Genomic DNA, 27,041 nt, shown 5'->3' with positions numbered 1-27,041 from the left:
GAGCCTTTCGGCCCTCGTCGATGGTCTGTGGCATCAGGCCGACCCATGTACCACGGCTCGCTGCACTGTGGTCATCCTCGATGGGCGCTGATCATCGGCCTGATCTACGACTCGCAAGACATCCATTTCGTGGCTCATATACCGTACTTCCCCACTCCCTCCGGCGAATCACACTATCTGTCTTTCCTCTTCGCAACACTCCCGTTCCTTCCGGATGTACAGGAACGTCAAGGACTTCGTCAAGGCACGCTACCGGGTCGCCATGGCGCTGTTGTCCGTTCAGCAACACGTTTTCGGCTAGCATCATTGTTCGAGGACGTCGCTCGAGTGCGCCCAGGAGAGGTGTTCGAAGGAAATCAGTTCGATGCAAGACAAGCGTCGAGAGGCTTGGAGTTCCCGTTCAAGTTATCAGGCATGCGATCTACAACATCGGCATCGGAGCAAGGACGATGGGATTATGGGCTATCAGATGATGCTTCTGAAAGCGTCGAGATCGAGCCTAACAGTGCAAGTAGCGACGAGGGCGACGAGAGCCTGAGCCAAGAAGGCGATAACGACAATGACAACGACAACGACAACGACAACAACGACAACGACACGCACTCGTCATGGACAGTTCCGAGTACGAGGATAACATTCGTCTTCTCAAGGAAGGTTGGAGCGATAAGGTTTCTGAGCTTCGTCTCGAGCATTGGTAATGCCCGTTGCCCGTACACGTCGAACTGAATTTTGACTTACAAGTGTACAATCTCGTAGCAGAGACCCACACCCAGACACCGACGTCGCGCTCTCTCTCTTTCCAGAACACTCGCCTACAAGTCGGCCCAGAGCCAAGAGCCTGTTAACGCCGCGGTGGGCAAATATAACGGGAGCTTCTCTAGCTGTACCTCGCGCTCCCATGCGAAGGAGTCATATTGAGGAGCGGTCAGTTTACCTTGGCCCGCGGCACTCCTCCCCTGTGCTGACACATCCTCTCAGTGAATCAAAGTTTGGGGACAGGCTGTTCAGGTCCCTCTACAGTTTGACTGAAGTATCTGACCGCGAGGGTGATTGCTGGCTACCTATTGCCCGGCGTATCCTGAAACTCCTCCGCAACGATTACATAAGCACCCCCAACAAGTATGGCATAGGGTCAATCGCTGTTCCTTACGAGTACATGACGGTACGGCCATCATACACACACGCTGTAGCAAACGACTGATATTACGCGTGTCCTTTCAGGACTCTGGAAATATCGTCGGCAAGAACCCCAACACTCTACCAGGCTTGGACATACTTTTCACCAGACTCACTTTACAATGGCTACAGAGCATGCAACGCGGATGGCAGGCAAGCGATTCGGCGTATCGCTGGCTCACTGCGCAAGATCCTGACACACTCCCCCTCTACGTCCCCCGTCTGTATGTTCGTGGTGACACTACCCCAGATCAAAAGACGAGCGTACTTGTCCTCTTCGATCCATATAGCAACTCGACCCAGTTCTTTCGGGAGCTACCTGCAGAGTGTCTCATCGGCCATTTCATCGCCCGGATATTAGGAGGCCCATCCCCGTTGTGGATGTCTATATCGCTCGGAAGGTATGTTGTCTCTGTGATCTTGCATTCGGGTCTCAGGATTTCGATCTCGTCGAGTAGACGGATGGACGTACCGGAAAATTCCTTTCCACTCTTTGTGTCGATAAAAGGTAATCCTTGCGATCGACGCGACACTGTAGGAATGACACTTGCTGTGAAGACCGCTCGTCTAGACTCAACGTGCATCTTGCATCGCACAATGGACACATTTGTCGAGCATCACTACAAAGCGCAAGGTTGGCGGATGGACCGACAGCTCACGGACTTTGACTCAGAGATCACGCTGGACGAGAACCTATTCGTACTCAGCGTATTCTACAATAACTGCACCTTTCGGTCATTTGTCAACTTTCCGATTCTCGCAAAGGACACGGCAGGAAGGTTCCGATGGACATCCCACAACGTGGAGCTACAGGCCTTCGATTTCGAGCAGCCGCTGGAGCTTCGTGAAAGGGCAGTGATACTCTCGGCGATGTTGACGATAGAGCAGCATATGCATAATCTGAAGGGTATTCTCGGGTTTCAAGAGAGGTATCCGGCGCCAGACAGTGTTCTGTAGTGGTTTCAGCTTGACGAATTCCAGATTGAGATTCCTGCGGGCACAGAGTGCTTATGGACAGAGTATGAACGTTGAACGTAACGTTGAACAGTCGAAGCAATAATATAATGTTTGCTTCAGACTATCATACTTACTTCGGGCATTGCCGCACCGATTGGCGGATCAACTTATGTAAGTAGTATGAGGCAACGAGTGGTTTGTTAAATTGTTTGTCACAGCTCTCTGTTGTCTCCGACTTGTGCACCTCAACTTGCCCTCTCTTGGCTTTGGATTTGCTCTGACTACGATGCAGCTGTGCGCCCTACTGATTGGACAACGCCCACATCATAATAATGCGGATAACCAGCGGATCCTACTACTACTCGGACTCAGCTGTCAATGACGTTATCCCTGTCGAGCCCCGCCGCCTCAAGATCTCGCCGGCACTCCTTGCGTTGAACTTCCGTCCGCTTAAGTTTTGAATCTGAACTTAGGGACCAAGAAATTATCTTGTTCGCACTGGGTACTGGCTGGTAACATTCACGGCGAATATGATTCTGGTGAGTCGTCTGGACGAGTGCCTCCCACATGCACGAATACAATTACATTTGTTGCAGACAAAGCTGCTGCGTTGGTCGCTGTTTCCGCTTGCGCTTGTCAAGACTCTGGGTACCCATATATGTCTGGTTCTCGGCACCAGGGCTCCTGGGAGAATCGTGGACGATTTCGCTCCTCATCACGCGGCTGGTTTCGAGGGCTACTACACCCGCACTCTCCTAGAGGGTGGCGGAACTCTGGCGATCATATTCTGCTGGGTCAAGCGGGCGAAGAGGCGGCCGAATCTCGTCTGCGTCTCATACACGCCTCCCGCAGGCCAGGAAGGCACTGGGTTCATCCATGAGTTCTATCCGGAGCACCTGTCCATCTCGGCTCAAGATGGAGCGGCGGACCACCCTTCCCCCTTCACTGTCACCGCAGACGGTATCGGGACGATGAACGTCGGGCCCGAGTCTGTCGATTACTCTATCGATGTCCCCGACACCAAGCTCTCCTTGAAACTCCACACCCTCAATCGCATCCCATGGTGTGACCTCCATCCTCTCCTAGGCCCCATGGGCCCTCTCGCACCCCTCTCCCCCTACATCCCCCTTAATTGGCACGTCCAAACGATCGCAAGCGACGCATCTGTCACCCTCACGCACGACGGCCGTACACACGAGTTCACAGGCAAGACCCACTTCGAGAAGAACTGGGGCACGTCCTTCCCCAAGGGGTGGATCTGGTGTCAGGCCTTCGGTCTGGGACAAGAACGAACGAAGTACCTGACGTTCGCGGGCGGGGAGGCCTTGCCCGGCGTGCAGGCTTTTCTGGTCGGGTACCGCTCGGCTCGGTTTCAGTGGGATTTCCGGCCACCGTTCACCGCTGGGGTGGGTATATGTTCGCCGTTCATGCACGTGCGGCACGATAGCCGGGAGGGACTCGTCGAACTGGACGTCAAGACGCTCTTCCGGAGGCTGCGCATCGTGGTCCGGGCGTCGCCGGACTCTTTTGTCGGCTTTCCTGCGCCATTACGGGAGGGCCACGAGCCACGCTTCGCCTTCGAGAGCTTCAGGGCGACAGTGTGGACGGAGCTGTTTACGAGGACGTGGCCGTGGGCCGAGTGGACGCGCGTGGAAGCGGGGTCTCTGGGTGTCGCAGAGGATGGGACGGCTTGCGGCGCGGTAGAGTTTGGCGGGAGGTTCTGCCACCGGGTCGAGCGAGAGAAGCTGAAGTGAGCTTGCTTTCGGACGCGCTGCGGCTATGACGCATTTGTCTGCCGATAAGTTTCTTGAAGGTGTGTGCTGTATCTCGGATGAGCATTGTTGAGTCGCTCACAAGCCATCATCATTCCCAGGGCGAGGATGTCGCGATTGCACAGGCATTGGCAGGGTCAGCGGGTCTCAGCGTTCATCAGGCATATTCAGTCGTTCTACACGGTACAGGCTTCTGCGGCTTCCAGACGTGTGGGCGCTCAAATGGTAAATCAAGTCGTGTGCGAGGACTTTGCTACCTACCTGTGCATTGTCTATGCTGCACAACTTTGAAAGCCGCAATCCACTCAAGCCAGTGCTACCCACCACTCTACATCGGCGTCGTGAGCGGTCAGTATGAAGCACGGAACACATCTTCACGTGATGTCATGAGACCGCTCCTGGGCCCAGGAGGGAGGAGACGAGGGTCATCTGGCCACACTCACTGTCAGATGCCCAGTGCACTCCAGCCTTCTTCAGGCAAGTAGCGTCGCGAACTCAGATACACCCGTCTTCCGCGCAGGCCCCTATATAAACCGTCGCGGTGCGTTCCCACCTCCTCTCACTTGGACTGATACATCCGCGACCCCGTCTCGCCGCCTCGCACCGAGCTGTGTAGAAACGCCGCTTGAGCCCAGCCTCTTCTCTTCCTACGAGCACGTCGAACATGTCCGACAGCAGTGCAGCGTCCGTCGAGATCAACGACGCCCTTTTCTGCACTCACTTCAAGGAAGTCGTGAGTGTCCGCGCCACTGCACTTTCCGGGTGCATCTAGCTGAGACCATCATCTGCGTCTAGTGCGCTGCCTGCTCCTTCGACGGACGGGAAGAGAATGATTCCTTCTTCGGCGTACGTCCCACCCGCTCACACATACCCGCCTGATCGTGACGGCTGACGAGCGGTGAGCACAGTTCGACCCCATCGACCGCGAAGGCCTCGAGGCGCCGCCGTCGAGCGTGAACAAGGACGGCCAGTACCAGTGCAAGAAGCATGGTTCCGCCGGTAAGCTGACGCTCTCCCAGTGTGAGGGCTGGCTGAGCTGAGCTTGTGTCCGCCGAACTCGAAAGCTTGTACGCAGTGCTTCGGATGGAAGAAGCAGATCACGCGTGCCAGGACGGCCGCAAAGAAGGCTGGTAAGAAGTCGTCATTAAGTGTGAGATGCGTTGCGGTGGCTTGTATTATTAGCTGTGGGATGACGAGGGAGTCTTGTGGGAGAAGGAACAAAGCTTGTATTATTATCGAAGCGATCAAGAAGTCTGCATGAACGCCGTTCACGCGTCTAGTCTCGGAAGATAAAATCGCTATCATTCTAAGAGGATATGTATGAAATGTATCTGCGAGGGGATAGCGATGGTCTTCAAGCTTCAAGGTCGGAGCGTGTGAATACCACAGGGTCCGTATCGCGGATGGCATCTCAGACTCCTTCCCGCCCTCACTGCACGGAACGCTCGGCCCGGGACTTCCGAACAAGGGCTCGCTACCTGCAGTGAGGACTGGCACAACTGGTCCTTATGTCAGCAAAGAAGCATCAGGCCGCTCGAGTGCCGGGTCCAGAGCGGCGTGTGCCAAGTGATGGCCCTGCCTAATTGAGCGAGCTTCGCGCGCGGCCGTCTTCGCGAGACCGACGCGACGCGACGCGCCCTACAGCGTCTCGCTGTCGGCGTCGCCAACGCAGTCCTGGTAGATACTGTCTGAATGTATTTATTTTCTCTATCTTTTCTCTCACCCATTTATGCATGGTCACACCGAACCACTGCGCTTGCACATCTCGGGCACTTCATAGACAATGATTTCCATGTTCTGCAGTGATGCAAGTTGTTTGAGGTCATATTGGACTTAATAACAAGGTGAATATGATCATTGTGGTGTAGCGGTTTGGCGTCGTTAGCAATTTTGACAGTGCGCGGGTTCGAGGCCCGTTAGTATTCTTTTCTTTTTTCACGGCGTGGTAGGACCACTTCTTCACTGCGACACCGTAGATTTATTGCCGTGTACCTATACAAAAAGTGACACGATCCGAAAATTACGTGCATCAAGATGGGAAGCGGGAGCGACGTAGCACTCCAGAAATGGAGGGAGGGCAGCAGCCGACCACACCGTGAAAAAAGCAACATGTAGGAGACTCGAACCCGCGCAGTGTCAAAATTGCTAACGACGCCAAACCGCTACACCACAATGATCATATTCACCTTGTTATTAAGTCCAATATGACCTCAAACAACTTGCATCACTGCAGAACATGGAAATCATTGTCTATGAAGTGCCCGAGATGTGCAAGCGCAGTGGTTCGGTGTGACCATGCATAAATGGGTGAGAGAAAAGATAGAGAAAATAAATACATTCAGACAGTATCTACCAGGACTGCGTTGGCGACGCCGACAGCGAGACGCTGTAGGGCGCGTCGCGTCGCGTCGGTCTCGCGAAGACGGCCGCGCGCGAAGCTCGCTCAATTAGGCAGGGCCATCACTTGGCACACGCCGCTCTGGACCCGGCACTCGAGCGGCCTGATGCTTCTTTGCTGACATAAGGACCAGTTGTGCCAGTCCTCACTGCAGGTAGCGAGCCCTTGTTCGGAAGTCCCGGGCCGAGCGTTCCGTGCAGTGAGGGCGGGAAGGAGTCTGATGGCATCTCGGGTTTGTTGCTTTCCTTTTCTACTGTTGACAGGAATACCATCCTCCCGCCGGCGACGTTCCTCACATCACGTTCCTCGCTCAACTGCATAGGCTGCCCACTCTTGTGCTGAATTACTGATAATAACAGGAGCAGGACAGAGAGAACTCTCCGCTCTGTGACACGACCACGACCCGGACGAGAGCACTTGGAGAGAATATCATCGTTGAGGGACAATTCCCGTAGCCCAGCGAGGATACTGTGTTCAGCCCGTGCCGGTTAGCCATCCCATAGCCCTCGATATTCCTGAGCAGTGGCATACTGACTCCTGATGCGAACGTCAGAATGTGCGGCTATTGAACTCACTGCCAGTGTTTTCGGACAGTCGTCGATTTCCCCGCGGTGTGTACAGTCTCGTGTCAGCATCGCCATTCGTCGACCAGGCTCCTGACGCCTTGTAGACCAATCGGGGTCTCCTGCGATTTAACCGTGGGTTTGATATCCTTCTGCGCCCCTCAGACATGGAAAGACCGAAATCCATCTATGACTACTACGACCCATACTATGACACGCTATCATGTGAGCATCTCCGTTTTTGTCCCCAATCACCATGTAGTACCGACTAGAGCCGAACTTCAGGGACTCCTCATCCTGTAATGTGATCCATTGACGACGCTGATCTGCATGCAGCCTGCAGCTCGGCTCCGCATGAGCAACTCGAAACAGAGCTTCTAGGGAACATCAAGTACGACGATCCCTCCGTCTTCACACGCCTTCGCATCTACGAGGAAGATAATGCTACGATTGATCGCTGCCACGAACGCTATCAGGCGGAACACGAGCGGAATATCAAGACCCTCCAGAGCGTCACCCGCGATGCCGAGGAAGCTCTGAGCTACATCGGTGACATTCAGGAAGCATGGACGAGGGAGAAGGTCCGCAGACATTTAGAGCACGAGCATGAGGTGGAGATGTATGGGCCGTTGGTATGTTTGTGTCCGAAATACAGGATGGGCTTCTACTGATCATCGCAATGTCTTTATTACAGCGGAGGATATTCGAATTCTTGACGGGATTCGGGAGCGATACGTCCGGGGCACTGCGCGAGTTCCGATTCGCAGCTGACACCCCGTTCTCCTGGCCTCCAGCTCGCGCCGCTGAAGCCTATACTCCCGGGATTGCAAATCTACGCCCTGATTTCATCCTCCTGAATAGGACCCATCATCGTCCATTTTGGGATGACTGCGTCGGGTTCGCCGAGATCAAGGTCACAGCGGACGGGAACGATCCTTCCAGCGACGAAGACGACGTGAAGCCAGCCATTCTCCAATGCGCGGATTATGCGCGTTACCATCTGTCTATACGGCCATTCTGGAACTTCAGCGTCGCGCTCCTGATTACTGGCACCGTCTTCCGAGTCCTGATTGCAGATCGCGGTGGCATCCTTCTCTCTCCCGTCCACAGTATCATTGACGATGGTACGATCTCTGACCGCGATCCTCGTCCCCAGCGCGATGCGAAGACTTTTGTCCGTGTTGTTCGCGCGCTCACACGGCGACTGACGGACCATCAATTAGGACAAGATCCGTCTGTGATGCCAGTATCTCGCGATGATCTCGAGTCGTACTTGCGATTGTCCTCCCTCCCCAACGCCACTCGAGACGGGATCCACGTCAACGGCGCAGACTACTACCGGTCCTATCGCATCAATCCTTTTGTAAACGACACTCGACTTTGGTGCACAATTGGGCCACCGATCTGGACGTCCTTGTCACTTCTTGGGCGAGGCACCGTGGTGTGGCGAGTGCTCCAGCTGTCCGAGTCGACGGACGGGTTGACTTTCCAGGGCGACATCCATGTAATGAAGTCTTCGTGGCGCAATCCTCACAGAATGTCCGAGACCGACGTGTACAGGCTGATTGACCAACTGGAGGACTGCCCTCGTGGTGTCGCTAAAATGCTGTATGGTGGCGATGTCTATTATCTGTCCGAGAACCCACAGACATGGGCCAAGATTACTGTCGCGCGCATCCGTGGTGGCGCCGACTCGGACGATCCGAACTACCCTTCTAAGGTCCTTCATCGTATTATCCTGCCGAGGGTCGGAGAGCCTCTGTGGAGATACACTAACGAGCTTCAACTGTTGTATGCATTCCGTGCAATCATTGAAGGCATGCTGCAACTCTGTTGTTGTTCCAGGTCATCTGATGTGTTACTTTAGCGCATCAGTATCTATGCAAGCAAGGGATACAACATCATGACATCACCCCAGGGAATTTATTACTCTGGCTTAACGAACCACCACTCCTGCCCGATGCAAAGCACAGGGACAAGCTAGCCAGAGGGTTCCTGGCTGACTTCGACATGGCTACTGTGGACAAGCCTCAGGTGTTGACAGACAGCAGGGTCCAATTAAGGATCAACCACACATCCAGCCTATGCAATATGCCTGTGACAGTGAGTAACTTCATGCCCCCTACTGAACCTGACTTGGATTGATAAACTACATATCTTTAGGGATCATTGCAGTTCATGGCATGGGAATTGCTCAGAGGGTTGCATGTTGGAGGGGACATTCATCATACCCCTGAACATGACCTTGAGTCAATTGCCTATGTCTTGGGCTACACTATCTGCTGCCACTTGCTCAACACCCCAGGTTGTCCAGATGGACTGAAGCAGAGTTTTCAAGAATGTTTTGGGGCCATGACACTCAAAGACCTCTGCTTCCAGCGCAACTCTTTACAACCACTTGCCTGGCTTCATTCAATACCTCATCATGATCAACAGAGGCTGTCTTTCACAGTGAAGCATGTGTCAAAACCTCTTGCATATGCCCTTGTGGATATAGAATTCAAGTTGCAACAAGTCCACAGGGTGACTGCTGACCAGCACTGTGCCATATCAATGCATGCCATGTACAATGTGAGCAACTCTCCATACACAGTTTGTTATGCTTATGAATTTCCTAGGTACCAATACCAAGTCAACAACCTCTAGATGAAGTCTTCAACCATGAAATATTCCTTAAATTGTTGGATAATGCTATATCAGAATTAGAACAACATCCATAGATGGTCAAGCAGACAAGTTGGAGTAGTTGGGATCAATAACAAGCATACCCATGGATTGCATCAGTCATAGGGTTGGCCATGATGATGATACTGTGTACTTCAAGTTTATCAGTAACAATGCCTCCATTGTTCATATGAACACTGGTACTGTCTCTCAATCACCCAGAAGCATGCAATGTTCCTTTTGAAACAGAGGTTCTCTATCATTATGACCGAAGAACATAACATTGCTAACCATTCTGCACTTGTGTTTAGTCTTTGTAGTTCTCAGCATCATCTGGAAGCTCCTTCTTACTCTTGTACTGGCAACAAGGGGCCATCCAATATACCCATCTCGCAGTGACGTGTCAGATAAGATTCTCTTTGTTGTTGCTGATACAGATCTTCTACATGCAATGACTTCTTCCTGCCCTATCTTCGTTCAACCCTCACTTCTAGTATTGTGCCATGCCGGAGACAAGTCACTCCTGTCTGTGCTTCTGGTAGTAGTGAATGATCCCTGTCGTCTGCAAATCGTACGCATGTGAGCCATGCAGTCGTCGGGCACGAATAAAGCATATGCATACCGAGCTATCGTGACCAACGACGTCCGCCGGCTTGTCGAGCTGTGCTAGGATGTTCTTCGCGAGGACCTTGCCGAGCTCGACACCCATTTGGTCTGCGTCGTGACTATCAGCCTACGTCCTCAGGGAAGGACAGCAGGAACGTCTTACCGAAGGAGTTGATGCCCCAGATAACACCCTGCGTGAAGATCTTGTGCTCGTAGAGCGCGATGAGCGCGCCGAGCGTCGCGGGTGTGAGCTTGGGGAACATGATGCTGTTGCTCGGACGGTTGCCCTCGAACACCTTCGACTTGATCAGCGCCTCAGTGGCGTTCGGGCCAACCTCCTGAAGGCCCGTGTCAGCATCCCGCCCATCGATGTACGACCCAAGGGAAGACTCGCCTTGCGGACCTCCTCCTCCGTCTTGCCGAACGCAAGCGCCTCGGGCTGCGCGAAGTAGTTGCTAAGGAGGATGCGGTGGTGCAGCGAGTTGCGGATGGGGTTTTGCGTCGTCGCCGGAGCGATGAAGTCCGCCGGGATTAGCTTCGTACCTTGGTGCACGAGCTGGTAGAACGAGTGCTGGCCGTTCGTGCCTGCCGCTCCCCAGATGATCGGCTACATCGCGAGGTCAGTCCACGAACGCGCGCCATCAACGATGAGCACGTACGCCGGTCTGGTAGTCGACGCGCTGGCCGCCCTTGGTGACGAACTTGCCGTTCGACTCCATGTCGCCCTGCTGAAAGTAGTCCGCGAACTTGTGCATGTACTGGTCGTACGGGAGGAGGAGCTGCGTCTGCGCGCCGTAGAAGTCGTTGTACCACAGGCCGACGAGCGCGAGGAGCACAGGCAGGTTCTGCTCGAGCGGCGCGGTCTTGAAGTGCTTGTCCATGCCGTGCGCGCCGCGGAGCAGCTCCTCGAAGTTGGCGTACCCGATCACGAGCGCGATCGAGAGGCCGATGGCGCTCCAGAGCGAGTAGCGCCCGCCGACCCAGTCCCAGAACTGGAACATGTTCGCGGACGAGATGCCGAACTCGGTGACGGCCTTCGTGTTCGTGCTCAGCGCGACGAAGTGCTTCGCGACGTGCGCCTTGTCCTTCGCGGTCGTGAGGAACCACTCCCGCGCGGTGACCGCGTTCGTGATCGTCTCCTGCGTCGTGAACGTCTTGCTCGCGATGATGAACAGCGTCGTCTCGGGGTCGCACAACCGCAGAGTCTCCGCCATGTGCGTCCCGTCGATGTTCGACACGAAGTGCGCCGCGAGGTCGCGCTTCGCGTACGGCTTGAGCGCCTCCGTGACCATGACGGGCCCGAGGTCGGACCCGCCGATGCCGATGTTGACGATCGTGTTGATCGTCTTGCCGGTGTAGCCCTTCCACGCGCCGCTCCGGACGGCCTCCGTGAACTCCTTCATGTGCGCGAGACCGCCTGCACCTCGTCCGCGCCGGCCTCCTGGATCTGGAAGTCGTTGAAGTTGCGGAGCGCGACGTGCAGCACGGCGCGGTCCTCGGACGTGTTGATGTGCTCGCCCGCGAACATCTTGTCGCGGTACGTCTCGAGCTCCGCCTCGCGCGCGAGCGAGAGCAGCCTCGCGAGGATCGGCTCCGTAATTAGGTTCTTGGAGTAGTCGAGCAGGAAGGTGACCGGCGGGCCATCGGGCGAGACGTACTCCTTGCTGAACTTGGCGAAGCGCTGCGGGTCCTGGGCGAAGAGGTCCTTCAGGACGAGCTTCGACTTCTCAGAGTCGTAGGTTTGTTGGAGCTTCTTCCATGACGGGTACTCTGTATGAGGCTGCGTTAGTACCGTTCATACGAGACTACACGCAAGGAGGCCCCGTCACAAGTCGCGCTGGACACGGGCAGACAGGCCGCGGATGAATGCTCTCCGAACAGGACGCGCGAGAGCCAGCGACGAACCAGGCGGGATCGATTCACAGCACTCAAAATCCGCTGATGAACGAAGGAGCGGAATCTGGCTTGTATGCACAGCTTGGTCCGTGTTACCGACATCGACCACCATAGCTCATGCAATGCGCCAATGACAGGCTCGCAAGACTTCCCTGGGCACCATGCGCGCGTGCGGTCGGGTTGAGTTGTCGCGCAGGAACACACCCATCGGGGGTACGACAGGAATGGCGGAGATGCCATATGTGGTAACACGACGGCAGGCGGAGCGTCCTAGAACCGCATCACGACCTTTGCGCGAGTTGCATAGACTCTTGAGATTACCTGAGGTCACAGGCGGCATACATGCCGCCCGCTAGCAACACTCCTCGGTCAATGTAACGGCATCACCACAACTCGAATGATGATGCGAGTACATCGCAGCCCATATAACCGCGTCCCGTTGCGCCGCAATGTACGGACATCGTTCACCACCCGAGCTGTGGGGATGCGTGCAACGCATAGATCACTGAGGACCATTGTTGCGATGCAATCTTTGCGGTGCGTAAGAGGATGCATTATCCGGTTAGATAGTGAATACACACCTCATACACCGACAGCCGTTGAGTGGGATTCTTACAAGCGCGTCCCAGCGGTGTGCGATCGTATGCGATGCGAGCGACCCGAAACGGCAGGTAATCCCAGCGACGTAATGGGGGCGCGTCTCTTGTCTCGAATCCACACTCACCTGAGGCAACTCTTCCGCTCATGATGGAGACGTGGGAGATAGGATGGGACGAAGGGGGAGGAGGGGAGGTCGAGGAGGACGGACCGGCGTGACGCTTATATCAGGTCGATCGTGCGAATCGTGTCGAAATACGTTTTCCCCGACGACCCACTTGGTGCGGCTGCTGCTCACGACCGTCGATGGTTTCCAGACATGTTATCTTTCTGCATCTGTCTACTGCTCGTAACGTGTGTCGGACTCCCAGACCGAGGGGATGACCTGGGAATGACTGCTGCGAACGCCGTCGGACGACAGCCGCTCACCACTCTCGACACGGCGGGTTAGCTGGCGCAATGACAGAGCAGACGCGGGACTCTGGCCAAGCATCCACACGCGCGAGACGGCGAGTCTCGGATGTCTCTCGCTGTCTTCTGTCGCTCTCCTCAGACGGGCGGATGTCCGGTACACACGTGCGTGCTGATCTCCGTCTTCAGTCATCGAGGGCGTAAGCAGGGCTGAGGCCACAGTGACACACGCAGTACACAGCGTACACCATCCCCGGATAAGTGAGTACCGTGGCAGAACTGGCATTGGTCAGAGGGCTGTAGAGGCTTGAGATTCGCCGGGTGGAACGGAACGAAACGGACCTGAGTAGCGAACCTGAAGATTGAGACTGCCCACAGGACAGGCAGGATTTCACACCCTCAGTACGTGCCGCAAGGCTTTGGAGCACGTCGACGGGGACGCGAACCACCAGCCAACTGGATCTTCCGGACGACCTCTCACTGCAGGCGGAGCGGAGCGTGGGCATCTGGAGAGGACAGTCGAGCCAAGATGGGTACAACAAACGAAGAGGAGTCGTCAATTTCTTGTATGATCGCAAAAGGTGCGGTGCCAACCACCACGCAGGCATGCAGCCTTGGGAGCCGTGGGCACCCACTGGAGTCTCGCAGCCATCGACGGAACTCTGAGCAGGTTACCATTGTAACTGTTCTTAGCACCCCATCAAAATCGAGGGTACGTCGTTGTCTACAGGGGCAACTTAAGTGCAACATTCCACGATCGATACACAGATTAGCGATACACCGTAGTTGATCGGTGCGTCAATACCTCCTCCCTCGGGCTATGGGTTCGCGCAGAAACCTAGGAGTAAGTATCCAGCCGCCAGTATCCAACCGCCAATACCCAACCGCCGCGCTCGGCGTAGGCCTCCCCCCGGAGGCAACCTGCAGCATTTGCAGCCTATCACCAGCGGTCTACCCTGGTGCCCACGCCCCGAGACACACTCGCCTCAAGACCACTGGCGGTCCCTCCAGCACGACTGCAACATCGCGACCCGTTCAGACCATTTCCACTCTTTTCCTGACTCTCCTTTGCTGTATATGCTACAGACTCCTTGTAACTTTTGACTACTAACACAACTGCTTCGCTCACCTCGCCGCAGAGTCAGACATGTTAGACATCGCTCGAGCCGTGGTGTCGCTAACAGTTATCTGGACTGTCTCATACCTGATACGCGTCTACCTTGTGGCCTCATCGCTACCCAAATTACCCGGACCACCTTCTGAGTCGTTCGTGACAGGTGAGAAAAGCTTGTCGTCGGTGTCCAGTCCTCGCTGACCTCAGTCAATGGCAGGGAATTTGAAGCAATGGTTCAGCCGAAACGCTGATGCTTTTCAAAAACATGTCGCCCTTGATTATGGTCCCGTAGCAAGGCTGCATGGCATGATTGGGGTAAGTTCGAATGCTCCGTGACTCGGAGACGGGGCACTACTGACCGCCGTACAGTGGCCCTTACTCTACGTGTCGGACCCGAAAGCTTTGCATACTATCCTTGTCAAAGAGGAACTGTCCTACCTGCATCGCAAGGAACTGATGATGTAAGTCAATTGCACGTCCACGAAGTCCGAACTCAGATTTAGCTGTTAGAGGCAATCGTCTGATGTTCGGCGAAGGGGTCTTTGCGACCCTCGGCAAGTACACGGTCTGATTAAATCTAAGCTCCCCTAATTCATTCTGTATACAGGAGGCGAGCATACTAGGCAACGGAAGATGCTTAACCCCGTTTTCTCGACCAACCTGGGCCACATGTTCCCGATATTCTATGATGTCGTAGGGTGAGTTTTCTTCGTCAGAATCAGTAATGCTGCCGCACACGCTTTCCGCCATAGTTGCGTAATGGTATGAGAGCCTCCATCGACAGCGGAGAGAATGAACAGGACGTGATGAAGCGGATGACCCGCGCCGCGCTTGAGGCGATCGGCCGGGGCGGTCTGGGTCATTCCTTCGACCCTCTTGTCAAGGACTCACAAGATGCATTTGCAGACGCCATAACGTCCTTCAAGTCAGTGTATCGCAATGCAGTCCACGTTCACCCCTCCACTGATAAACCTTCTTTGCGTAGCCCGAAGATGACCCGGCTATCCTACCTGCGCCGATTCATCCCGTACCTGTCCTGGCTCGGCCCTGCCTGGTTCCGCCGTTTCCTCGTGCGTCTCATGCCTAAGCACTGGGCGATCCCCCAGGTGTACAGCGTTGTACGGACTATCAATCAGCGTTCTGCGGAGATCTACGAGTCAAAGAAGGCTGCATCGCAGGAGGGGGGCGCGGACGCGTTGAAGTCGTTAGGAAACGGGAAGGATCTCATGAGCATACTCAGTGAGTAGCGTCGTCGAGATCATACTACACTGCGACGCGGCTGGCTATAACAGTGCGAGCGAACATGGCTGCGAGCGTCGGCGAACACCTTTCGGACGACGCGGTGCTCGGCCAGATGACGTGAGTGTCGACTTTGCGAGTCGGGACGCGTACACTCGCTCACATGAGGTCTGGGCAACAGCACATTCGTGTTCGGCGCCCTGGACACCACCGCGGCGATGCTGAGCCGCATTCTGCAGCTCCTCGCGGTCCACCAGGGCGTCCAGCGGGAGCTGCGGCAGGAGCTCTTGGAGGCTCGCGCAGCTGAGGGAGTGGCCTATGACCAACTGGATGCGCTCCCTCTGCTCGACAGCGCCTGCCGAGAGAGAGTCGTGCGCATGCTTCGGTTTGCATCCGGTGGGGAATTGACGATCCTTGATAGGTACCCTCCCGCTACGCAGTGTAAGTCGTTCAGCGCCGTCGGTCTCAGACTCCGCGTTGACGAGCGTAACCAATGCCCAACGCGACGGTGTCCTTCCGCTATCGCAGCCGATTATGACTGTAGACGGGCAAACGCTAAGCGAGATCGTCGTGTCCAAAGGCACAGAGATCATCATCGGGACTTATGGGTCGAATGTGAACGCCGAGGTCTGGGGCCCGGATGCACTCGAATGGAAGCCAGAGCGCTGGTCCAAGATCTTGTCCAGCGTCGCTGCTGCGCATATACCGAGTGTTTACTCGCACCTGTGAGCTGCCGCCATAAACGCGATGTGAGCTGCATGAAGCACTGACCTGACATCACCATAGAATGACGTTCTCCGCGGGAAGACGAGCGTGCATGTACGTTGCACTTCCTATCGCTGACTTGCACCCTTCGTCCCGTTTTCAGGTACTGATACACATCATGCAGTGGGTTCAAGTTCTCAGAGATGGAGATGAGTGAGTAGACCGCTTTTCTGGCACTCGGTAGACACTCATTCTTGCCAAACAGAGGTCCTGCTCGCTGTCCTTGTAACGAACTTCGCGTTCGAGTTGAGCGAGAAACCTGTTGTGTGGAACGTTGCCGACGGTACCCAACAGTAGGCAGGGAAAGCAACAAGGCCGAGATGCTACTCATGGTACGGACTCTGCAGTAGTCACACGCTCCCGAGACCATCGCTATCACCTCGCACATATATATTCTCGTATGATGATTCTGTTTAAACTTCCTACACTTCAATGACGTCCATGCAGAATTCTTGGCCGCTAGGACATGCTGCGACCGCCGTCGGACGACAGCCGTTCACCACCCCCCGACTTGAATGATTAGTCACATCGACAATCCTTTTCTGGATTGAACTTCTTCGCCATCTCCGGATGCTGCTCCAATTTTGATAAAGCTTTATTCACCAACCCCAGAAAGAGCGTATGGTTTAAAGTATCGTCAGACGGCGGTTGGCCTTGCTCTTGTGACTAGAAAGGTCTCATAAGCACAGGAATTCATTCGCGGATCTACTCACATTGTTGAACAGCCGTTGGAATCCCTTCTGCCTCTTGGTCATTTAACCTGTCTGTAACGTTACGTCCAATTCAAACAGAACCTTTGCAAGAGGTAGCGAGAGATGTTCTCTTATGAATGATGTTCTCTCTTGATCAATCTCGCTGCCAAACTCGTAGTGCCAGTTTAGTGGCAGTACAGTTGCTCGCTGGGAAATGATGCCCTGGAGCGTCGTGCCACCAAAGCATTTTTCGAAAACCTGTTCGAGGCTATTGGGACAGCCCGGAGTGTTCACAAGGCGTCGCAGGACAGAATAGCCCAAGACGTAGGCAGCTGACTCAAGATCGTGCGCGGGGGTGTGGCCCATGCCTGCGTCCAATCCATGGAGCTTGAAGGCCATGAACTGCAGTGTTCCCTAAGAGTATACCTCGTTACATATCACCAGTCATTCACAGACCACAAAGGTACTTACTGCCACAGGTGTCTCGCATGATCTCGATGATGTGCAATCAATTTTCGACCGAACGCTGCTATCCGCTATGACAGGCTTGCCATGCGGGTCAATGGTTCGCTTCACGGGATTGTCAGCACCTTGACTCACAAGGTGCTCAAGCCTCGAGTCGTCTACTGTAGCCATGTCGAAGTCGGTGAGGAATCCTCTAGATGGCTTAGCATTCCAAATCGCTGGGAGCGCTGGCTCGTTGAGCCACAGTAGCGTGTTCCCCGGGCTGATGTCACAGTGGAGGATCCCTCTGTCACATAAGTATTGATGTGCTGGAAGCAATGCATCAGAGTGCTGCAAATTCCCGGAGATCCACTACACACCGCGGATGATCGAGCGAAACGCATACAATAACTGGAGCTAATCGGTATACTTCCATAGAGGCTCACCGACCCTCGGGACGATGATACGATGCAGAACCTTGGAAGGGTTCATCGGATCCTCGGCTTGACCACGGATATGCGCGACGGTGATCGTAGACCACGCCTGGGGGCCCTCGTGATAGCAGACATCGCCGCCATACAACAGGTCGGCAACTCCGCGACTCCGAGGGTACTCGCCCTTCTCCTCAGCCTCCTTCGCCTCAGCCGTCTCGTCCTCAGCCTTCAGTTGACCAATCAGCAGGTATACGTCCGTTTCGGATACTTTGAGAGGATTGCGCCAGGAGGACTTCAGAATGTGGATGTCGCCCTCGAAGGCCAGCCCATGCTTCGACTCGAAATAGCTCGAGCACCTGCCAAACCGTCGTGCCTCGACCGAGAAGGGATAGGGAGGCCCAGATTGGCGGCCCAACCGTACACCAAACTCGAGAGTCGTTCCCGAAGCGATCAATGCGATATGACCGATGATACTCCGTACCGTCTATATGGACTTTGTCTTGAACGGCGCTCGGGACAGAGGACGTCCGCATGTACGACCTGAGCTCATCGCGAGGTATTGGGGTCACAGAGGGATCTTGGCCTAGCTGGGTGTTCGTCAATCGTCGGGTGAGCGCGCGAACAACGCGGACGAACGTCTTAGCGTCGCGCCGGTGGTGAGAATCGCGGACAGATGCGGGAGTGTCGTCGACGATGCTGTGAAGCGGAGAGAGGATGATGCCAGCACGATCGGCGATCATGACGCGGAAGACGGTGCCAGTTAACAGGAGGGTGACGCTGAACAACCAGAACGGTCGGAAAGACATGTGGTAGCGCGCGTAATGCGCACATTGAAGAATGGCAGTCTTCACCGATGGAATTCCGTCAAGGGGCGGTTTGTTCCCGTCCGCGTCGATCTTGATCTCCGCGAAGCCAACACAGCCGTCCCAAAATGAACGACCTTTGGTTTTATCGACGAGGTCGAAAGCAGGGCGCGATTTGGCGATTCCAGGAGTACAGGCTTCCGCAGCACGAGCTGAAGGCCAGGGGAAGGAAGTGTGAGCTGCGAGCTGAAATTCGCGCGGTGCGTCCGCAGAGGCGCCCTCGAAATTCGTCAAAAATGTGAAAATGGTTTGCTATAGTGGAGACACGCAACCGTTATCAGAAATTCATCATGTACTTCCGACATACACACCAACGGCCCATACATTTCCTCCTCATGCTGGCGCTCTAAAAGTCTGCGGATCTTCTCCCTCTCTATTTCTTCCTGAATTTCACCGATGTAGCTTAGAGTCTCTGGTGACATCCTGGAGGGTCTCGATATGCTCCTTATGTTCTGCCTGATAACGTTCGTGGCAGCGATCAATCGTAGCGTCGTCCTCCTCGTGAATGCGAAGGCGTGTGAAGACGGAGGGATCGTCATACTTGATGTTACCTAGAAGCTCCGTTTTAAGTTGCTCATGCGGAGCCGACCTGCAGGCTGCGTACAAATCAGCGTCGTCAACGGATCACATTCCAATTGCAAGATGAGCGGTCGCTGAGGTCCGATTGTGGTCGGGACGCTGAGGGGAGAGGAATGGAGATGCTTACACGACAAGGAATCGGAGTACGGGTTGTGATAATCGTAGATGGATTTTTGCCTGTACATGTCGGAGGGACGCAGAGGGTATCGAATCAATTGCAAGAAATCCGTTTGACAGTCTATTTACGAGGTGCCAGGTGCCTAGTCAACAAACGCGGAGCTGCCAGTGACACGAGACTGTACACACCACGGGTAGATGGATGACTGTCCTAGAATGATGAAGTTTGAATTCAATGCACAAGTTATACTCAGGATGTTTGCATTAGAAGTAGGTCATATGCGACCGTCGTCCCCTACTCAAAGAGGTCGCGTTTAGTGTCTGCCTATGGGAGACCAATAAGTCAGTTCGTCGAGGGAGTGCTATGAGATGGCTAACCGCGTGCTGATCTTGTAAGTAACCTGGACGCACTGCGAACTTCCAGTCAACTTGATTGTCGCTGGGCTAAGTTTCCCTCAACGGTGATGTTTCTCTCCGACCGAGTCGTATCGCAATGGGGATAGGTAATTGTGTTTCTTCAAGTTCCTGCTCGCGATATTCTCAGTACGACGCCAGAGTGGGCAGCTAATAGGAACGAGGAACGCGGAAGTCACGATTGGTCTAATCCAATCGCGGGCCGGCACTACGTAAGCAATGCAGCAGCGTACTTAGACGTTGGCAGAACGATCCAAAAACAAGACAATATCAATGAACTTCACTGGAAGACGCAATCCCAGCGAACAATCAACGCGAAATGCGAGAACACCGGTCAGCAGAAGGAGGAGACGAATAAGCTCTACGGAATGTGTAAGCACGGTGGTCGCGCACAGCTCTCCCAGCCGCGCGCTTCGAAATTACGTCCTGTCGCGACGCTTTCGCCAGTCTCTCGTCAGCCCCGTCCCGGATCTCGTCATGCTGCCTGTATATAATCCTCGCTACGTCCTCTATGCGCTCTACCACCTACACCCATCCTTGGCTGCTTGGCGCGGTCACAGTTAGACTTTGTCTATCCAGTATCTACTCGACAACATCAGGTGAAATCTGCCGCTCCGCCCGTATCTAGACCATATCCATCATGTCCCCTGTCGCGGTGAACGGCACGACCAACGGTGTGCATCCAAGCAATGGAACATTCAAGAGTCACCATGATGGCTTCGGCACTCGGGCAATCCACGTTGGCTCAGAGCCAAACCCGGAGACGGGCGCAGTCATACCTGCTATTTCTCTGAGCACGACATACAAGCAGGACGGCGTCGGGAACCACAAGGTTCGTCTACGAGCACGGCATTATACGTTCGTAACTGACAGTTCGTGAAGGGATTTGAGTACTCGCGCTCTGGCAACCCTAACCGGAACGCGCTCGAGGCGACCTTGGCTTCATTAGAAGCCGGTGGATCTTATGGCCTTGCATTCGCCTCGGGCTCCGCGACCACTGCGACAGTCCTGCAGTCCCTCGGCCCCGATGCCCACATCGTCAGTGTAAATGATGTTTATGGCGGGACTTTCAGGTATATGTCTAGGGTCGCTACGGAGAACCAAGGGCTCCAGACAACATTCGTAGATTTGGAGGGTGCAGATGACGAGGCCATTCTCGCTGCGTTCCGGCCCAATACCAAGGTACGTATTTCACATGATCACCATTGATGCAGTTTCCCATTGACGACCATTATCTCCAGCTGATTTGGATAGAGTCACCTACAAATCCGACGCTCCGTCTCATCGACATCCCCCGAATCGTCGCACTGGCACGCTCCACACCTTCCTCCCCTCTCGTCCTCGTAGACAACACATTCTTATCACCCTACTACTCGTCCCCGCTCCTGCAGGGTGCAGACATCGTCTTGCACAGCCTGACGAAGTACGTCAATGGTCACTCCGACGTCGTCATGGGCGCGCTCATCCTCCCCGCGCACCACGCCGCGTTCACGGAGAAGCTGCGCTTCCTGCAGAACGCCATCGGCGCCGTGCCGAGCGCGTACGACTGCTGGCTCGCGCAGCGCGGCGCGAAGACGCTGCACCTCCGCATGAAGGCGCACGGCACGAACGCCCTCGCCGTCGCGCGCGCGCTGCAGCGCTCGCCGCGCGTCGAGGAGGTCATCTACCCCGGGCTCGCGACGCACCCGCGGAACGACCTCGCGTACCGCTCGCTCTCGCCGCACGCGCGCAAGTTCGTCGACCAGTACGTCGTGCAGGACAACGAGGGCGGCTTCCCGTATGGCGGGATGATCTCGTTCAGGATACGAGGCGGCGCGGAGGAGGCGGATCGCTTCCTTACGGCGACGCGCCTGTTTACGCTGGCGGAGTCGCTGGGCGGCGTCGAGAGTCTGGCGGAGCTGCCTGCGCAGATGACGCACGGGAGCATCCCTGCGGCGGAGCGTGCCCTGCTCGGGATTGGTGATAACCTGATCCGGCTCTCTGTTGGTGTGGAAGAGGCGGAGGATCTCGTTGCGGACGTTGAGCAGGCGTTGGAGGTCGCAGTGAAGACCTCGGATTAGATTGGACCGGGAGCTAGAGTCTACTAGGGAATTGATGTCGGTTTAGTTAGTTTTGCTGGACCTACCCACGTACGAGCGCTGTACCCATATTGTAACTTTGACACTACTGGACTCGATGAATATTGATCGACTAGCATCTCATTGTGACCTGAGTACATGCACGAAAGTCAACTGGGAGCCGGGGCACAAAGTACTAAGTACTAAGCGCTTGAGCGTGCGCGGTGCGGTCAAGCGCCCGTTCTAACGGGCGTCTGTGGCACACTCCGCTGCAGCCTCCCGTGAACGACTCACCCTCAGCCATTCTCCCGTTGTATTAGGTTTGAATAGCCTCGCGCTTGCCTCGTTGCTGGACGCTTTCTTTGCTGAGCATACCTGCCTGTCTCTGCGGCGACCTGAAAGACAACCCGAAGGCGAGATAGCTAGGCGGTGCCCTCTTGCCTGTCCGCCACACACACGCGTCCAGGTAAGCCTATCCCAACACCTCGACGTAGCGCATTCAAAAAGCGGGGTGACCTGGAGGGATGCGATCTCTGTCGTGGTCGAAGATTTCGATAACACCGTTCTCGAGAGCACTTGCGCAAGCGTTGGCTATCCTTTCATGCCGCTAACGCCCTCTCCTCAGTCCGCCCTCTACTTGCACGATGAGCCAAGCAGGATCTTCAGCAGGCTTCGCACATATAGGCCTGGCAGGGTCCTCTCAGACCTTCGATGTGGTCTCCGTAGATGCGCTTGTCGCCCAGATTGTCGGGAGCGACGACCCCGTCGCTCTCGCCCGATTTTTGAAAGACATCGCGCCGAAAGACTCGCGCGACAACGCGCTCGTCGGCATGCTCTCCGACAGGAAGGACCCCTTGCTCGTCCTCGACCCTGAACAGCATACACTAGGGTACCTGCACATACTGTGAGTCCTTCGGTCTTCGTGTGGGGTCGTGTGGCTTCTGAGCGCTGAATGGCGGCGTGGTTGGGTACGCACAGATCAGCGCGATTTAACAGCGCGGTCTCGCCGAAGCCGAGTCGGGAGGTGATAAAGGAGTTTTGCAAAAGGTTCAATCCGGGGCAGGCGCGTTTAGCTCACCAGAAAGGTGCGCCGTCTTATTTTCGCGAAGTAGTCTCCGTGACTGACGCCTTGGCTGCCCTGCCAGTGACCGCACTCGCAAAATCGATCGTACGGATAGCGCATGACTCGGGAGATGTTGGTTTGCTCTCATCTCGTGTGAGCAACACGCACTGACGTGCACCAACGCAGGACAAGTTCGCATTGGGGCCACTATACAACCTCCTCACGCGGTACCCGCCATCACTAGCGTGTCTCACCACTCTGCATCCGATATTCGTCACAGTGCGTGTCCACCCCCGCACTCCTTAGTGATGCCGAAGGATGCCAAAGTACTGACCCGCATTGGTCCAGCAATGCGTCGCCACAAAGTACTACACACTGGCGCTCCCCGTCCTTGCCGTGCCGATCACGACCATCGACCTCAAGCTCTCCGACCTGACATACAACGACAACTTGCAATACCACTACGTGGGTGGGGTGGCTCTCGGAGCGCTGAAGCAGTGGAAAAAGGCGGAAGAGTTCTTTGAGATCTGTGCGAGCTCGCCTGCGCAGATGCCCGCTGCGATACAGCTGGAGGCGAGCAAGAAGCTTGTCCTGGTCCAGTTGATCCTGTACGGGAAGGTGAGAACGCATCTCTTCATTCAATTGACTGACAATCTGATGTTCTGGGACGCACACAGACCGTCCCTCCCCCCAAATACACGAACATCGCCCTGCAACGACTGCTGAAAAGCTCGCCATATGGGGCATTCGCCAAGTCATATCCTCAGGGCAAGGCCCAGCTACTGGGAAGCATCCAAAAGGATGCGGATCTTTTCAACAACGTCCGTTTTTGTCATCACATTCGCCCTTCGTCTGCTGACTGTGCCCTTGTGCAGGAGAAACATCTCGGTCTGATCCACCAGGCGATAGATCGCGCACCGCGCTGGTTGATTCAGAAGCTCACCTCGACGTACCTCACGCTCGGCCTTGCGGACATCGCGAAGGAGGTCGGCATCGGGAGCGAGGAGGAGGTGCGCTCGATCGTCCTCAGCATGGTGCGTCCTGTCCCGGGCTGCTTCCTTCTCCTGCGTCTAACAAAGGTCGTGGGACACCGAACAGATCGAGTCGGACGAGATCAACGCGACGATCTCTGCGGACGGCACGGTGACATTCTCGGACCCCGTGCCGCAGATCTCGAAGGCGGACGTGGACCTGATGCTCCGGCAGGCGCAGGAGCAGACGAGGCTGCTCTACGAGCTCGAGCGGACCATGAACGCGAACAAGGACTACTTGACCAAGGTTCGCAGGGCGTTCTTCATCTTCTGAATGCGTTGTTCTGACCGCTGGTGGTTGTCTAGGCCGTCAAGCACAAAGATGAGGCGGGCTGGGGCCCGGATGAGGACGTGTATTCTACGGGTGGCGGAAGCGGCTGGGTAGAGGACTCAGTGATGTAAGGAATAGTGTGTGTACAGGTATCCCTCTTCGTGTTGCTTTCGAACGATCTACTCGCTGCATGGTATGGAGTGCGCTCTGCTGTTGTGAGGGGATGCTGTTATGTTAGGCAATGCGCCTTGCGCCCTTGGGCTTGATCATGGCGTAAGTCAGCCCCGAGCCGTGTTCGCAGTCTACTCAGTAGCCCGGTGAGTGTGCTGCTTATGCGTTGCACGTCCTGCAAAGTTGACATTGCGTACTTTGGTAGATTGTTGAGGGGCCTGTCGAATGCCGGCGATACAGCTGTGCGACACGTGCTTGCGCTGGCAGGCAAGCACTTCCGCGAGCCATTTGTTTCTCCAAACGGGATGCCGTGCGAAGTCTTGAGCTGTGTACAGGTCCAAGCTCTTTGCTCGCGCCAATTGTGAACGGGCTGGCACTCATCTCCCAATTTGAAAGTATGTCCACGAATGCTGTCGATTTCAGCATTGGCGCATTCCACACATTTCTCATCTTGCCGCTCAACAAATCCATAAAGGCGGAGCCGTACGTGAAGGGCGTGTCCGTGTTCCATCGGTTCTGATGCAGTCATGATTTGCGCCCTGTGGTGAGCCTCTTCTATCCTGATGTGACGGCCATTCTCGCATGGCGACCATCCCCTTTGGGATCAGCGTGCTCATCATGTATTCCGAAATCTTCCTCAATTCCGAATTGTAGGTCCTGCAGCCGAGCTGAGTCGCCGTTCATTCGGAATTATGGGTGTCATGACCGCGTCGGCACGTTCCTACTGATGGGCGACTCAATGTCATCCGAGGCAGGATCCCGGATGGTCCCTTGGGCTTGCGGCATTAGAGCGGGCACCAGTACGATGCATGGTCTTCTGGGGAGGAAGGCGAGTTGAACGTTGATGGACGCTCTCGTAACACCGGGGCACGTCGGAGACAAGTCGAAATGGTCTGGTGGTATATATTGCAATGGCCCGCGGCGTGTTAGCGTTGTCTTCGGCGGCACTCAAATATGCAGCTACTGCGATCATCGCTACTAGCTTTTGCTGTGAGTGTAGCTATTGCCCATGCACAAGAGCTCCTTAGCGTACGTACGCACATCTTTGGTTCGTTGGGGCATGCGTGTACTCAATGCCACTCAGATAGTTCCGTTCGCGCCCCGACCTTAAGCCACTAAAATGGATCATCACCAAAGAACCTTCCGAAGACTATCACAACGGATATTACCTGACGTAGGTTGATGAATCCGTCTAGACGGTGATTTCGTGCAGCTCACATGATTCTCAGTTGCCCGTGGAGTACGGACGTTCCACAACCGGCACCAGCAATCTACACTTCCAAGGGCGACTTGGTTTGGACAAGCCCTGAAGTGGGCATGTGCTATAACTTGGACGTACAAACGGTGCGTACGCGTCGTAAAGAGTTGGCTTGAAGGACCTACGGGTATTACTGCAGCTCAATGGAACGGACGTACTCACTTTCTGGAACGGCACACTGAACACTTTCGGGCGCTACGGTGTCGGTCAAGTAAGCGCCATTCTACACATGGACTGCAGTACGGCTGTAACACCCGTTATCGATGCAGGCATACATCATGGACTCTACGTATGCGGTCACGCATGTGCTCACGACGACGGTTAACGACACCTGCGATCTTCACGAGTTCACGATCCCCTCAACTACGAACTCCACTGCGCTCCTCTCGGTCTACCTCCCGGTGCAAGCGGATATTTCTGAATACGGTGGTACTGAGGATGGATGGGTCCTCGCGAACTTCTTCCAAGAGTACGCCCGCAAATTCTATGACCACTTCTGCGGTGCCTTCTGACTCGCTGTCCCAATAGAGTTGACATCGCTACGGACGAGGTCGTCTTTGAGTGGAAGTGAGTACTATGGCGTGCGCCGAATCTGCATTGCTGATGCTTTGAGATTGTGCATCCAGCTCCACCCAACATGTTCCGTTCTCCGAGTCATACACTACCGCGGAGAACAGTACAACGGCATATTATAGTGCCATGAAGGAGATGGAAGCGTCGCGGGCCAGGATCGAATCGACCGGATATGCGTCGAAGATGGAGGGCGGAGAGGCAGGAGGCAGATACAATTGGACGAACACGTGCAGAAGTATAATCAGAAAACACACAGTCGCAGAACACCGAAGTTACACTATATGTTCATGAACCAACTGACGCGACCAGGCCGCTCATGAAATTCTCACTCAGCGAGCACATACCTCTTCGATAATCAGCCGCTTCGCGCGCCTACGGAGACCTAGAGTTGAAAGATGCGAAGGCGAGGACCGCGCCAGGGCGCGTTGACGATGACAGCCGACACGCAAACGAGATCCCCCCACATCACAACCCTTCAGATCGAGCATTCCATTTCAGCTTCTCACTACACTACAGAACTCTAGTACATACCTGCCCTACGCTCCGCAACGCGATGCTCAGCGACCACGACCATACGATACACACAACGAGAGTAGCATACTCAGTTACATAGGCTCGCCTCAGTGACACTAAATGGAATAAACAAACAAACTAGTGCGCCATTCTCCTTAAGTACTTCGCGGTACACTTACTGAAACAATGTCTTCAGCTTCCGTATCAATTCAGTTGACAAGGACGCGTTTGGCAACTATCTTGTCTCCTCTAGGTAGATCATTCACTCTGCTCTGGTCCCTCCTCACTCTGAACGTCGTGTCTCGCTGACACGTCTCCTTAGCCACACAGAGGCACTCTATTACATCAATGGGACAGACGGCGAGGTCATCTGGAAGCTCGGCGGGAAGAATAGCACTTTCAC

The 27,041-nt window shown here is 55.0% G+C and overlaps 9 protein-coding genes across 9 annotated transcripts; 7 read left to right on the top strand and 2 right to left on the bottom strand.

Annotated features, from left to right (window-relative positions):
* Window positions 1-128: 128 nt before the first annotated feature.
* B0H18DRAFT_1207992 (uncharacterized protein) lies at window positions 129-3,887 on the top strand (the record flags this gene model as incomplete). Its single annotated transcript, XM_048036245.1, has 7 exons — window positions 129-694; window positions 757-924; window positions 979-1,162; window positions 1,222-1,577; window positions 1,635-1,684; window positions 1,748-2,105; window positions 2,813-3,887. The coding sequence occupies exons 1-7, from the start codon at window positions 609-611 to the stop codon at window positions 3,885-3,887; spliced, it is 2,277 nt and encodes a 758-aa protein (XP_047898131.1). The 5' UTR covers window positions 129-608.
* Window positions 3,888-4,569: 682 nt separating this feature from the next.
* On the top strand, window positions 4,570-5,049 carry B0H18DRAFT_818020 (uncharacterized protein; the record flags this gene model as incomplete). Its single annotated transcript, XM_048039267.1, has 4 exons — window positions 4,570-4,638; window positions 4,701-4,751; window positions 4,814-4,904; window positions 4,970-5,049. Coding segments are annotated over 4 exons (291 nt in total), but the record flags the coding sequence as incomplete, so codon positions are not given.
* Window positions 5,050-6,683: 1,634 nt separating this feature from the next.
* Window positions 6,684-9,731, top strand: B0H18DRAFT_982501 (uncharacterized protein). Its single transcript, XM_048044544.1, has 7 exons — window positions 6,684-6,790; window positions 6,857-7,091; window positions 7,203-7,498; window positions 7,561-8,683; window positions 8,734-8,969; window positions 9,030-9,437; window positions 9,485-9,731. The coding sequence occupies exons 2-7, from the start codon at window positions 7,034-7,036 to the stop codon at window positions 9,584-9,586; spliced, it is 2,223 nt and encodes a 740-aa protein (XP_047898129.1). The 5' UTR covers window positions 6,684-6,790; window positions 6,857-7,033; the 3' UTR covers window positions 9,587-9,731.
* On the bottom strand, window positions 9,717-12,881 carry B0H18DRAFT_982497 (glucose-6-phosphate isomerase). Its single transcript, XM_048044543.1, has 7 exons — window positions 12,757-12,881; window positions 11,551-11,906; window positions 10,796-11,530; window positions 10,531-10,743; window positions 10,300-10,474; window positions 10,153-10,244; window positions 9,717-10,092 (listed from the first exon to the last, which is right to left on the bottom strand). The coding sequence occupies exons 1-7, from the start codon at window positions 12,776-12,778 to the stop codon at window positions 10,048-10,050; spliced, it is 1,638 nt and encodes a 545-aa protein (XP_047898128.1). The 5' UTR covers window positions 12,779-12,881; the 3' UTR covers window positions 9,717-10,047.
* Window positions 12,882-13,279: 398 nt separating this feature from the next.
* B0H18DRAFT_982493 (uncharacterized protein) lies at window positions 13,280-13,872 on the top strand. The gene is made up of 3 exons (XM_048044542.1): window positions 13,280-13,301; window positions 13,419-13,752; window positions 13,809-13,872. Exons 2-3 carry the CDS (start codon window positions 13,570-13,572, stop codon window positions 13,824-13,826), a joined length of 201 nt encoding a protein of 66 aa, XP_047898127.1. The 5' UTR covers window positions 13,280-13,301; window positions 13,419-13,569; the 3' UTR covers window positions 13,827-13,872.
* A 315-nt stretch (window positions 13,873-14,187) lies between these two features.
* Window positions 14,188-16,729, top strand: B0H18DRAFT_1192761 (cytochrome P450; the record flags this gene model as incomplete). Its single annotated transcript, XM_048036054.1, has 13 exons — window positions 14,188-14,317; window positions 14,372-14,469; window positions 14,524-14,615; window positions 14,665-14,719; window positions 14,770-14,847; window positions 14,907-15,079; window positions 15,140-15,393; window positions 15,447-15,513; window positions 15,575-15,778; window positions 15,879-16,118; window positions 16,180-16,212; window positions 16,283-16,311; window positions 16,364-16,729. The coding sequence occupies 13 exons, from the start codon at window positions 14,188-14,190 to the stop codon at window positions 16,453-16,455; spliced, it is 1,545 nt and encodes a 514-aa protein (XP_047898126.1). The 3' UTR covers window positions 16,456-16,729.
* Window positions 16,730-16,913: 184 nt separating this feature from the next.
* B0H18DRAFT_951835 (uncharacterized protein) lies at window positions 16,914-19,013 on the bottom strand (the record flags this gene model as incomplete). The annotated part of the gene is made up of 6 exons (XM_048042050.1): window positions 16,914-17,264; window positions 17,322-17,420; window positions 17,451-17,623; window positions 17,741-18,084; window positions 18,152-18,843; window positions 18,903-19,013. 6 exons carry the CDS (start codon window positions 19,011-19,013, stop codon window positions 16,914-16,916), a joined length of 1,770 nt encoding a protein of 589 aa, XP_047898125.1.
* A 1,118-nt stretch (window positions 19,014-20,131) lies between these two features.
* Window positions 20,132-21,937, top strand: B0H18DRAFT_982461 (Cys/Met metabolism PLP-dependent enzyme-domain-containing protein). The gene is made up of 3 exons (XM_048044541.1): window positions 20,132-20,533; window positions 20,584-20,883; window positions 20,943-21,937. Exons 1-3 carry the CDS (start codon window positions 20,342-20,344, stop codon window positions 21,759-21,761), a joined length of 1,311 nt encoding a protein of 436 aa, XP_047898124.1. The 5' UTR covers window positions 20,132-20,341; the 3' UTR covers window positions 21,762-21,937.
* A 98-nt stretch (window positions 21,938-22,035) lies between these two features.
* B0H18DRAFT_604297 (uncharacterized protein) lies at window positions 22,036-24,303 on the top strand. Its single transcript, XM_048038753.1, has 9 exons — window positions 22,036-22,662; window positions 22,737-22,843; window positions 22,904-22,953; window positions 23,008-23,100; window positions 23,170-23,439; window positions 23,499-23,642; window positions 23,697-23,855; window positions 23,920-24,099; window positions 24,159-24,303. Exons 1-9 carry the CDS (start codon window positions 22,403-22,405, stop codon window positions 24,252-24,254), a joined length of 1,359 nt encoding a protein of 452 aa, XP_047898123.1. The 5' UTR covers window positions 22,036-22,402; the 3' UTR covers window positions 24,255-24,303.
* Window positions 24,304-27,041: the final 2,738 nt, after the last annotated feature.

This window comes from Fomitopsis serialis (genome assembly GCF_022376445.1).
Source record: "Fomitopsis serialis strain Sig1Antser10 chromosome Unknown B0H18scaffold_7, whole genome shotgun sequence".
NCBI classification, from domain to species: Eukaryota; Fungi; Basidiomycota; class Agaricomycetes; order Polyporales; family Fomitopsidaceae; genus Fomitopsis; species Fomitopsis serialis.
Note: the sequence above shows the minus strand (reverse complement) of the source record. Positions and strands in the feature narration are given on the sequence as shown.